Source organism: Pelophylax lessonae, assembly GCF_965119305.1.
Source record: "Pelophylax lessonae genome assembly, chromosome: 11".
NCBI classification, from domain to species: domain Eukaryota; kingdom Metazoa; phylum Chordata; class Amphibia; order Anura; family Ranidae; genus Pelophylax; species Pelophylax lessonae.
Window position 1 is genome coordinate 8,595,982 of NC_138778.1, and position 13,578 is coordinate 8,609,559.

Below are 13,578 nucleotides of genomic sequence, written 5' to 3' on the forward strand. Positions count from 1 at the left end.
TCCCATTAGTGCTGCATATCAGTGCTGCCTATCAGTGCCCATCAGTGCTACATAACAGTGCCCATCAGTGCTGCCTATCAGTGTCCATCAGTGCTGCATATCAGTGCCCAACAGTGCCACCGATCAGTGCCGCCTATTAGTGCTGCGTTATCAGTGCAGCCTCATTAGCTGTGAGTTTCTATTTAAAGAACTCAATGCTGAATACCGGCAATTTGGAAAACAAGGTAGATCCGTTTAGCGCACATCAGTGAAGGAGAAAAATGACTTATTTACAAAATGTTTTACCGGAAACAAAGAGATTTTTTTTTCAAAATTTTCCTTCTTTTTCAGTGGTGATTGAATACCACCAAAAGAAATCTCTATCTGTCTATCTATCTAAAAAAAAAAGCTGAATATTGGCCTGGGCAGGAAGGGGGTGGAAGTGCCCGGTATTGGGGGGGGGGGCAAGAAGGGGGTGGAAGTGCCCGGTATTGGGGGGGCAGGAAGGGGGTGGAAGTGCCCAGTATTGGGGGGGAGGCAGGAAGGGGGTGGAAGTGCCCGGTATTGGGGGGCAGGAAGGGGGTGAAAGTGCCCGGTATTGGGGGGGGCAGGAAGGGGGTGGAAGTGCCCGGTATTGGGGGGGGCAGGAAGGGGGTGGAAGTGCCCGGTATTGGGGGGGAGGCAGGAAGGGGGTGGAAGTGCCCAGTATTGGGGGGCAGGAAGGGGGTGGAAGTGCCCGGTATTGGGGGGGCAGGAAGGGGGTGGAAGTGCCCGGTATTGGGGGAGGCAGGAAGGGGGTGGAGGTGCCCAGTGTTGGGGGGGGCAGGAAGGGGGTGGAAGTGCCCGGTATTGAGGGGGGCAGGAAGGGGGTGAAAGTGCCCGGTAGGGAACTGGTTACATTTAGGCAGCAGGAATGAAGAATTGTAAACCATTCTGGTTTACATCGAATTTGCAAGATTCAAGGAGGTCTTCAACCTCTTTTCGCAATTCCCCCGCGTGTTCATTGGTGAATCTCCTTATTATGGTCTCTCTATTTACAATCTGTTCATTATTATCATATGTATGTACCGCGTTTCTTATGTTCTCGTTAGAACGTAGAAGATTACTAAAAGACTCTGTTTCCGCACAGTTGCCATATGGCCAATCTTCTGGATTGTCAGTTTCCACATACCCGGGATCAAATTTAACAATAAAGGATTTATTACATTTAGTACAGGGGGGGACCTGCTTATATTTATTATTATCAGTCTTAAACTTGTAGGAATAACAGCACACGTTGTTGGGAAACTTAATGCCACGACCATCTTCTTCACATCTCACTTCATATGAAATGACCTTGTCCCACACAAACAGGGCAGATATGGCAATCATTAGATGTCTGGGCAACTCGCCTTTGTAGGCTATGGATGACCCGAAGGCGTTGGCGCTGTAGGGATTGTTAACACAGCAGTGAGAAATCACAGTAGCAGATAGTGCAAAGTCCTGGGGTTTAAGTTGATTTTTTCCAGCTTTATAAAAATTAACCAAAAAATTATTGTTCCTCTTCTCCAGTTCTTCCAAGATAGACTCTTTCCTTCCACCATGAATCTTGGTAATCTGAGAATTAGATGAAAAAAAACAAAAGTAATGCAAACTGATGATCATATCCGGTTCAAATACAAACCGATTCCAAAAAAGTTGGTACATTGTACAAATTGTGAATAAAAACAGAATGCAATGATGTGGAAGTTTCACATTTCAATATTTTATTCAGAATACAACATAGATGACATATCAAATGTTTAAACTGAGAAAATGTATCATTTTAAGGGAAAAATAAGTTGATTTTAAATTTCATGGCATCAACACATCTCAAAAAAGTTGGGACAAGGCCATGTTTACCACTGTGTGGCCTCCCCTCTTCTTTTTATAACAGTCTGCAAACGTCTGGGGACTGAGGAGAAGTTGCTGAAGTTTAGGAATAGGAATGTTGTCCCATTCTTGTCTAATCCAGGCTTCTAGTTGCTCATCTGTCTTAGGTCTTCTTTGTCTCATCTTCCTCTTTATGATGCGCCAAATGTTTTCTATGGGTGAAAGGTCTGGACTGCAGGCTGGCCATTTCAGTACCCGGATCCTTCTTCTACGCAGCCATGATGCTGTAATTGATGCAGTATGGGGTCTGGCATTGTCATGTTGGAAAATGCAAGGTCTTCCCTGAAAGAGACGACGTCTGGATGGGAGCGTATGTTGTTCTAGAACTTGGATATACCTTTCAGCATTGATGGTGCCTTTCCAGATGTGTAAGCTGCCCATGCCACACGCACTCCTGCAACCCCATACCATCAGAGATGTAGGCGTCTGAACTGAGCGCTGATAACAACTTGGGTTGTCCTTGTCCTCTTTAGTCCGGATGACATGGCGTCCCAGTTTTCCAAAAAGAACTTCAAATGTTGATTCGTCTGCCCTCAGAACAGTTTTCCACTTTGCCACAGACCATTATAAATGAGCCTTGGCCCAGAGAAAACGCCTGCGCTTCTGGATCATGTTTAAATTTGGCTTCTTTTTTGGCCTATAGAGTTTTAGCTGACAACAGCGAATGGCAAGGTGGATTGTGTTCACCAACAATGTTTTCTGGAAGTATTCCTGAGCCCATGTTATGATTTCCATTACAGTAGCATTCCTGTATGTGATGCAGTGCCGTCTAAGGGCCCAAAGATCACCGCCACCCAGTATGGTTTTCCGGCCTTGACCCTTACACACAGAGATTGTTCCGGATTCTCTGAATCTTTGGATGATATTATGCACTGTAGATGATGAGAACTTCAAACTCTTTGCAATTTTTCTCTGAGAAACTCCTTTCTGATATTGCTCCACTATTTTTCTCCGCAGCATTGGGGGAATTGGTGATCCTCTGCCCATCCTGACTTCTGAGAGACACTGCCACTCTGAGAGGCTCTTTTTTTTTTGGAATGCGTAGCTCTCATGAAATCCAAAATGAGCCAATATTTGGCATGACATTTCAAAATGTCTCACTTTCAACATTTGATATGTTATCTTTATTATATTGTGAATAAAATATAAGTTTATGAGATTTGTAAATTAGTTCATTCCTTTTTTACTCAAAATTTGTACAGTGTCCCAGAGGTAGCTGGTCAGTACATCTCATACCAGTTGAAGGGATGCAGAGTATGTTCTATCAAAACCTCACCCAGAGCTATGAGTAACCAATCTATTAACCTTACTCATGAGTTTGAGGGTCTTAGTAATGGGTTGCCATAGTGTGAGATATTCCCCATGTAAATGAGGGTGCATAAGAGAATTATCTGTGCCATGGCTTAGATCAGTGTTTCTCAACCTTTTTTTTAGTCAAGGCACCCTTTAAAATTATAAAAACAATCTCGAGGCACCCTCCAAAATGATGGACAGTCTTGAGGCGCCCCATTCTAAAATCTAAAATCTATTCTAATAGTTTTACATAATGCAACAACATCAATACAGGTAGGACACTCAGAGTCGATCCACACTAGCGCGACTTGTCAGGCGACTTGTCAGCCTGACAAGTCGCGCTCCCTCGCGGTCCATTGACCGCTACAGGACCCGTTCTAATAGGAGCGACACAAGCCGCTCCGACTTAGAAAAAGGGTCCTGTACCACTTCGGGGCGACCTCGGAGCGACTTGCATAGACTTCCATTATGTGAAGTCCATGCAAGCCGCTCCGAAGTCGTGGTGCATGGGAATGCACAAGTCGCCCCCGAAGTAGGACAGAGTCGTGCCGCCCCAGTGTGAACCGACTCTTAACGTTAGACATGATTTATTCTTCCAAAGCAAATACACTTTTGCAAACTAGTACTGACTAGTATACCAATGTTTCTCTTCTCTTATTATCACCATTGTGGGCTATTGTGAGAGGGAAGTCATCAACTTTTTGTGGGTACAGCGTCACATGACCGTGCAATTGTTCGTTAAATTAACACAGTGCCGTATGATTAAGGGGGTAAATCCTTTAGGTTCAGAAGTGGTTAACATTGTGAGTGTACTGTAATATTTTCTTTTTTTGTGGAAGGAATCATCTGAGTTTCAATTATTTCTTATGGGGAAATTCGCGTTGATATAAGAGTGCCTTGGATTACAAGCATGTTTCCGGAATGAATTATCCTCGCAATCCAAGGCTTTACTGTCATTTATTTGTGTGTATGGAAAGGAAATTCTCTATTGAGCATGGGATGGAGTACTTACATATTCCAGGAGGATGGAGTACGGCGTCTGAGATGGCAAGCGTGTTTTGTATTCTAATAAAGGCTTTTGAAACAGGATTTGTATGTTATCCCATGCATCGGCAGGAATAAATTCCTGGGGTTTGATTGGGTTTTTCGGGTGTTTTATGTATCCATAAAAAAAGATGGCGTGATACACCTAGGAGGAAGAAAATATAAAATCAGCTGTGTGCAAAAAAAAATAAACAATAATGAATTATAGATCTTTAAATGGCTATAAAACTTTTAACTGTCCAACAAAAAGGTCAACCAATCGTGAGGGGGGGGGGGGGACCCACAGTGAATTTCCTTTAGCTACTTGCCGCCAAACAACTTATGGGTATGTTGCAGCAGTTTGACTGGGTATACCAGGGTACCGGTGCCAGCTGCAGTCATGTATTTTTAATTTTTTTTAAGAGCCGTGCTGTGTAGATCCTAATTAGCTGCTGGATCAATTTTACAGGTGACAGGAGGGGTCCTCCCAGGCCCTCCGATGCCTCTCTGGGCTCTTGTGTCCCAGCACTGAAGCCGGTGGATCCGCTGGCTTACCATAGAGGTCCTCCCTTGCCCTCCAATGCCTCTCTGGGCGTTCGTGTCCCAGCACTGAAGCCGTTGGATCCGCTGGCTTACCATAGAGGTCCTCCCTTGCCCTCCGATGCCTCTCTGGGCTCTCATGTTTCAGCACTGAAGCCGGTGGATCCGCTGGCTTACCATAGAGGTCCTTACTTGTCCTCCGATGCCTCTCTGGGCTCTCGTGTCCCAGCACTGAAGCCGGTGGATCCGCTGGCTTACCATAGAGGTCCTCCCTTGCCCTCCAATGCCTCTCTGGGCTCTCGTGTCCCAGCACTGAAGCCGGTGGATTAGTTGGCTTACCATAGAGGTCCTCCCTTGCCCTACGATGCCTCTCTGGTCTCTCGTGTCCCAGCACTGAAGCCGGTGGATCCGCTGGCTTACCATAGAGGTCCTCCCTTGCCCTCCGATGCCTCTCTAGGCTCTCGTGTCCCAGCACTGAAGCCGGTGGATCCGCTGGCTTACCATAGAGGTCCTCCCTTGCCCTCCGATGCCTCTCTGGGCTCTCGTGTCACAGCACTGAAGCCGGTGGATCCGCTGGCTTACCATAGAGGTCCCCCCTTGCCCTCCGATGCCTCTCTGGGCTTTCGTGTCCCAGCACTGAAGCCGGTGGATCCGCTGGCTTACCATAGAGGTCCTCCCTTGCCCTCCAATGCCTCTCTGGGCTCTCGTGTCCCAGCACTGAAGCCGGTGGATCCACTGGCTTACCATAGAGATCCTCCCTTTCCCTCCGATGCCTCTCTGGGCTCTCGTATCACAGCACTGAAGCCGGTAGATCCGCTGGCTTACCATAGAGGTCCTCCCTTGCCCTCCGATGCCTCTCTGGGCTCTCGTGTCCCAGCACTGAAGCCGGTGGATCCGCTGGCTTACCATAGAGGTGATTGGGGACCGGACCCTCCCCAATAATCTCTAGTGCAGTGATGGGGAACCTTGGCACCCCAGATGTTTTGGAGCTACATTTCCCATGATGCTCATGCACTCTGCAGTGTAGTGGAGCATCATGGGAAATGTAGTTCCAAAACATGTGGGGTGCCAAGGTTCGCCATCACTGATCCAGGGTATGAGAATCTGCAGAAAGTAAATAAGCCATTTATGGCTTAGAAAAGCTGTGGATCGAACCGATTCGAGTTTGATCCAATGCTTATAAAACTGCATGTACATTAGTTCTCTGCAAATGTTAGGCTACTTTGTTATTAATTCATTTAAAATAGAGTGGTTATTACATCACTGCAGGTCGAAGCCCAAGCTGAGCCCTTCTGGTACAGTCTGCCCCTGGGGCACGATGGGACCGGAGAGCTCAGGAGAGGCAGCAGCGGCGGGAGGGGGGTGGGACCCCTTTCCGCCACCCGCAGAAGTGATCGAGTGCCTGATTACCACTAAGATCGCTTCTGCCTTGTACCGAATCGCCGGCTGAAAAGAATGATACAGGATGATGCCTGTAGATGAACCCACCATCCCGGTATAACCACTGAAACCCAAGTACGTAGTCACATACGGGTACGTCCTTGGGTGGGAAGTGGTTAAAACATCTAAGTATGCAGGCATCCGGGGTAAAGCTGTTCCATAGACCGTCCTCCGCACCGCCATCAACGTCATCCCTTCCACGCTGCTCTCCACGAGCGCCTCAAGTCTCACTTTCAGATCGCTCCACTGCAGAGTCTTCCCGGTCACGACTGGAAACCGGCAGCGGTGAGAACCGGCGGTGGGGAGGACGGTCTATGTGGACAGCTTTACCCGGATGCCTCCATACTTAGATGTGACCATATTGCTATATTTAGAGGCGCCCTCTCTTCTCTTTTATATTCGGTAGCTCCTGCTGGATTTTGCTTCTAACCCCCTTGTGGAGGCGCCTTTTGTGAATGGACATTTTATGGTTACACAACCAATCACATTGATAGAATCTTTTTATATGGACCATAAACTGAAGGATTTATGAATAAATGGTTGTGGAAGGAATCATCTGAGTTCCCATTATTTCTTATGGGGAAATTTGCGTTGATATAAGAGTGCTTTGGACTACAAGCATGTTTCTGGAACAAATTATGCTCGCAATCCAAGGTTTTACTGTACATTCAACTGTCACAAGTGTCAGGGGCTGTTGCAGGACCTTAAGGCAGGACAGAACATCTGCACAGGGGCCAACCATTCAAAGATGGCACCACACAGGGGCGGAGACAAAGATTAGGCTGGCCGTACATGTTCAATTTTCCCGCCCCCTTCCGCGGCTCGCCCGGGTCTCCCGTCCCACCGAGAGACCTGGGTAACCAGCCTGCACGGCCGCCGAAGGGAAGACCCAATCAAAGCCGCATTCGGCTCTGATCGGGTCTCCATGTAAAAACCCGGAAGTGATGTCATGACATCACTTCCGGGTACTGGCGGCGCCAAATTCAAAAAAAATGACAGCATCAAAACAGCCAAACTTGGCGTTTTGAATGGTTTTAAGTGCAGAGGAGGGGATGGGGTCTTTTAGACCCCCAGATCCCTCCACAACAGTACCTGTCAAGAAAAAAAAAAATTTTTTAATGTACGAAAATATCGGCCAATATCGGCCGATACCGATATGCATTGGCCAAAATATCGGTATCAGCATCGGCAACGAAAAACCGATATCGGTCGATCACTACTTTGTACTACATGGTTGAAGATAAATCTACAGAAAATTGTATAAATGTATGGCCAGCCTTAGTGTCACTTTAACGTATTTGTGCTTACCACACATTCCTGGGGGGGGGGGGGGGGTAAAATATCACTACACTACAAACATAAGCTTACCCTTTGTAGATACTGGAATAAGTCTTCCCTGTTAGCATTGGTTTCCTGCAGCAGATTTTGGAAGACTTCTAGAAAAACTGTTCCACTTGCCCTGATAGTTTCTCTCCGGTAGTTCTTATGTTTTATTAGATTCTTATTCTTCCTACAAAAAGGAATGAAAAAGTTCTTGGTTTAGAAAAAAAAAAAAAAGAGAATAAAATCCGCCCTTTTCATTTATATCATTTATATTTCTTTTGCAGACTTCTTTTGCATATTTTTCTTTTGGTCATTTAACTGCATGACCATTACCTACTTCAGCCCCGGAAGGTTTTAATGACCAGGCCATTTTTTTGCGATTCGGCACTGCGTTATTTTAACTGACATTTGCGCAGTCATGCGACACTGTACCCAAATAAAATTGATGTCTCCCCCCCCCCCCAAATAGAGCTTTCTTTTGGTGGTATTTGATCACCTGAGCGGTTTTTATTTTTTGCCCTATAAACAAAAAAATAGCGACAATTCTGAAAAAAAAAAAAAATAAACAATATGTTTTACTTTTTTGCTATATAACATTCCCAATAAAAAAATACAAAAATCTAATTTTTTCATAATTTTTTGTTTTCTGCTACATATTTTTGGTAAAAAAAATCCCAATAAGTGTATTTTGATTGGTTTGCGCAAAAGTTATCGCATCTACAAACTAGGGAAAGATTTGTGTCATTTTTATTTATTTTTATTTTTTTACTAGTAATGGCGGCGATCAGCGATTTTTAGCAGGACTGCGACATTGGGGTGGACAGATCGGACCCCTAACCCCATAATGACCAGGCCATTTTTTGGGATTCGGCACTTCGTTATTTTAAATTCCACGGTCGTGCGATGCTGTACCCAAATAAAATTGATCTCCTTTTTTCCCCCACAAACAGAGCTTTCTTTGGGTGGTATTTGATCACCTGTGCGATTTTTTATTTTTTGCACTATAAACAAAAAAAGAGCGACAATTCTGAAAAAAAAAACCAATATTTTCCACATTCTGCTATATGACATTCTGAATAAAAAAAATTTAAAAATCTAATTTTTTCATAATTTTAGGCTAATTTGTATTCTGCTACATATTTTTGGTAAAAAAATCCCAATAATCGTATTTTGATTGATTTGCACAAAAGTCTACAAACTAGGGGAAAGATTTATGTCATTTTGATTTATTTTTTTACTAGTAATGGCGGCGATCTGCGATTTTAGTGGGACTGCGACATTGCGGCGGACAGATCTGACCCCTAACTGACATTTTTGACACTTTTGGGGGGACCAGTGACATTACTACAGTAATCAAAACCTCGCCAATCAGTGGGTGCCGGCGGACATCCATTGGCCCGCACCGACTGACCAATTGCCGTCCACCCCTTTATGAAAGGCCAGTTTTTGCGATACGGCACTGCGTTGTTTTAACTGACAATTGCGCGGTCGTGCGATACAAAACCCCCCAAAAAATTGATGTCCTTTTTCTTCCCATAAGTAGAGCTTTCTTTGGTGGTATTTGATCACCTCTGCGATTTTTATTCTTTGCGCTATAAGCAAAAAAAGAGCGACAATTCTGAAGAACAAAAACAATATTTTTTACTTTCTGCTGTATAACATTCCCAATAAAAAATGTAAAAAATATGATAAAATCTGTAAAAAATGTCTTCATCAATTTAAACCAATATGTATTTTGCTACATGTTTTTGGTAAAAAAAAAATCCCAATAAGTGTTTATTGATTGGTTTGCGCAAAAGTTATCGCGTCTACAAACTAGGGGAAAGATTTATGGAATTTTTAAAAAAAAATTTTAATAGTAATGGCTGCGATCAGTGACTTATAGCGGGATTGCAGCGGACAAATCTGACACTAAAGGGCCATACACACTATAAGATTTTCTGAAGACTTTTTCCTTCAGATTTACCTTTTCTATGTAGTGCAAGGGCCGGCCAGATTGCATACAAATTGAAAGTGTTTAGGTTTGACCTCAAATTATATGGTTTTGGTAAGTCTAAAGCAAAAAGTCTTCAGAAAATCTTATAGTGTGTATGGCCCATAAGTGGCAATTTTGGGGACCAGTGACACCAATACAGTGATCAGTGCTAAAAAAAATGCACTGTCACTGTACTAATGACACTGCAATGAAGAAGTTAACATCAGGGGCGATCACAGGGTAAAATTTGTGTTCCCTGGAAGTGCTTGCTAACTGTGGGGGAGGTGCTTTGACTGGGGGAAGACAGAGATTCTGCTTAGGAGAAACACAAGATCTCCATCTACCCCTCTGACAGAACGGCGATCTGCCAAATCGCATAACATGTGAACCAGCAGCCTTCTCGAATGGAGATCTTGTGTTTCTGCTAAGCAGGAACACGGATCTCTGTTTTCCTCCAGTCACAGCGTTCCCCCCCACAGTTCGCAAGCACTCCATAGGAGCACATTTAATCCTTTGATCACCCCTGATGTTAACCCCTTCCCTGCCACTGTCATTTATACAGTGACAGTGCTTTTTTTTTAAGCAGTGATCACTGTATCACTCTGTGTCACTGGTGTTAAAAAGTGTCAAAAGTTTCAATGTCGCAGTCCTGCTGAAAATCGCTGTTTGCACCAGTCCTCAGGAAGGATGTGCTGGAACTGAAGAAAGTCCAGAGAAGGGCAACAAAAATAATTAGGGGAATGGAGGACATCAGCTATGAGGAAAGACTACAAGCACTGAACTTATTCTCTCTGGAGAAGAGACGATTGAGGGGGGATATGATATCAATGTACAAACACTGTACTGGTGACCCTAGTATAAGGAACAAACTATTCAGAGAAAGGAGATACAATAAGACACGTGGCCACTCACTAAAACTGGAGGAAAGGCGGTTTAACCTTAAAGTGCGTGGGGGGGTTCTTCACTGTCAGAGCAGTAAGGATGTGGAATTCTCTTCCACAAGCAGTGGTATCAGCAGGGAGCATTGATAGTTTTAAAAAACTATTAGATGGACACCTTAAAGACCACAACATACAGGGGTATACAATGTACAACATACAGGGGGTATACAATGTACAACATACAGGGGGTATACAATGTACAACATACAGGGGGTATACAATGTACAACATACAGGGGTATACAATGTACAGCATACAGGGGGTATACAATGTACAACATACAGGGGTATACAATGTACAACATACAGGGGGTATACAATGTACAACATACAGGGGTATACAATGTACAACATACAGGGGGTATACAATGTACAACATACAGGGGTATACAATGTACAACATACAGGGGTATACAATGTACAACATACAGGGGTATACAATGTACAACATACAGGGGTATACAATGTACAACATACAGGGGGTATACAATGTACGGTTAAAAGCAAACACACACACACATCATAGGTTGAACTGGATGGACTGATGTCTTTTTTCAACCTCACTAACTATGTAATTACTAAAACAAAAGAAAAAAAAAAGTCCTTAAATCTATGCCATTGTTTATAGACGCCAACTTTTGTGCAAACCAATCAATATACAGTACACTTATTGGGATTTCTTTACCAAAATACGTAGCAGAATACATTTTGGCATAAATTGATGGAAAAATTTGATTTTTAAATTTTTTTATTGGGAATGTTTTTTTTTTTTATCAAAAATGTCGCTCTCTTGTTGTTTATAGCGCAAAAAAAAAAAAAACGCAGAGGTGATCAAATACCTTTAAAAGAAAGCTCTACTTGTGGGAAAAAAAGACATCAAGACATTGCACCACTGCGCAGTTGTCAGTTAAAGTAAAGCAGTGCCGAATCGCAAAAAATGGCTTGGTCAGGAAGGGGGGGGGGGGGGGTTGGTAAAACCTTCAAGGGCTGAAGTGGTTAAAAAGTTAAGCCCACTTGGCAAATCGGCTGAATGCCCCAAATTCTGGCTTGGAGGTCAAAGGTGGTTCTTTATCACATAGAGCAGGGATCCTCAAACTACGGCCCTACAGCTGTTGTGGAACTACACGTCCCATGATGCATTGTAAAACTCTGGCACGATGGGAATTGTAGTTCCTGAACTAGGAATAGAACCATAGTTTGAATACCCCTGCCATAGAAGTAGAGTAGAGGCGAAAATCTGAGAAGTAAAACTCTAACAAATATGGCAACCAAAAACAGAATTACCCCATTAAAAAAAAAAAAAAAAGTTACCTTTGCCTCTTTTCTGCTTCCATGTTCTTCTTTTCCTATGGGAAAGAAAAAAAGCATGCCTTGAATTTAGGCTTAATTTTAATAGACAAACTAGTACTGCGTTGGATTGGGGGCTGCCATAGTGTCCTAATTTGAAAATGCTAATTGCTTGGCTGTCTCTGGCTTTAGTACTCTCCATGCCAGTGACCCATATGAAAAAAGTTAGGTAAAAACATCTGATTTGCTCACTTCAGATAAGTAGGTTAGGAACAAGGCTTTTTTTCTCAGAGAATAGGTGCAGGAACTCCCCCCTTCTTCACTTATTGTCTCCGCCCCTACCCACCTCCGAGCACCGTCCCTTAGTACCATCCCATACCAACCTCCCAGCACTGCCTCATATAAAGAATACAAAGCCAAGTATCATTATGTCGTGCTAATTAATTTGTATGTAATTTGGTAATGAAAACAAGATAAGCAGTAAAATAGATCCCCTGCTGCCAGCAACAATATACAGCCCAACAACAATAGATTCCCCCAGCAATAATAGACCTCCGCAGCAACTTTGGACCCCTGCAACCAGTGGCAGTTCTACATTAAATTGCTCCCCGGGCAAGACTCCCTCCCGGCGCCCCCTCCCCCCCCAAAAAATATAAAATAACATGACAACATAACAATAAATGCAGAGTGCCACAGCATTGCCCCCCATAAATGCAGAGTGCCACAGCATTGCCCCCCATAAATGCAGAGTGCCACAGCATTGCCCCCCATAAATGCAGAGCGCCACAGCATTGCTCCCAATAAATGCAGAGTGCCACAGCAATGCCCCCAATAAATGCAGAGTGCCACAGCAATGCCCCCAATAAATGCAGAGTGCCACAGCATTGCCCCCTTTCAATGTAGAGATGCCAGTGTGCCACCTTTCAATGCAGAGCGCCAGCGTTCCCCCCGCGAGACCCATCCGTGCACTTACCTCACTTCTCTTCAGTTCAGTCCCTGGATTACCCGCGTCTCCTCAGTCATCCCGCGGCGCCTCCTCCTTGGCCAATGGCATGGGGTTTGCCTTTCAGCCAATCAGGAAGCGGGAGGACCTGCTCCCTGATTGGCCAGGAGGAGGATCAGTGTGACAATAGCGAATTTTCATTCGCTATTGTCACACAATGGGCGGGCTTGGGGGGAAGCAATGCTCTGCGCCTTGGCTCGGCTGCCACAGTGAAATTATTCAAAGTTCCTCGGGCGGCCCGGTACCATTTGATCCACGGGCCGGTACCAGTCCGCGGCTCAGGGGTTGGGGAACACTGTCATGCCGCCCCCCACGTGTCATGAAAAAAATGCCTCCCCGGGCAGCTTCCCCGTTCGCCCATGCCTAAAACCGCCACTGCCTGCAACAAAATCTCACTCCAGCAACAATTGACTCCCAGCAGCAAGAACAGATCTCCCAGCAGCCAGTATCAATAGACTCTCCAGCAGCCAGAAACAATAGACCTCCCCCCCTCAACAGTAGATCCCTTGCAACAACAATTGACCCCACCAGCAACAATAGGCCACCACACAAAACGAGATCCTCTCCAGCAACAATAGATCCCCTAGCAGCCAGCATCAGTAGACCTTCCATCACACTCCACCCCAGCACCCCTTGCCATTACATACATTCAGTGCTGGAGGTGCCGGGACTGCGTTCCCCCACGTTCCTGCTGAAAAAATGCCCTGGTTAGGAAGTATTGAAGCCAGAGACAGCCAGGAAATTAGAATTTTTCAGGAGTTCAGCATCAGCAGCCCATGTACAGTATTGCTCTCAGCTCAGGTCTCTGGAAATGATTCGAATTCTATACATTATTTCACACCAAGTATTCTTATTGTACATAGA

At 44.7% G+C, this 13,578-nt stretch overlaps 1 protein-coding gene across 1 annotated transcript; it reads right to left on the bottom strand.

The window, feature by feature from the left end:
- Positions 1-879: 879 nt before the first annotated feature.
- Positions 880-11,758, bottom strand: LOC309566983 (uncharacterized protein; the record flags this gene model as incomplete). The annotated part of the gene is made up of 4 exons (XM_082272303.1): positions 880-1,575; positions 4,196-4,372; positions 7,555-7,696; positions 11,736-11,758. 4 exons carry the CDS (start codon positions 11,756-11,758, stop codon positions 880-882), a joined length of 1,038 nt encoding a protein of 345 aa, XP_082128429.1.
- Between the last annotated feature and the right edge of the window lie 1,820 nt (positions 11,759-13,578).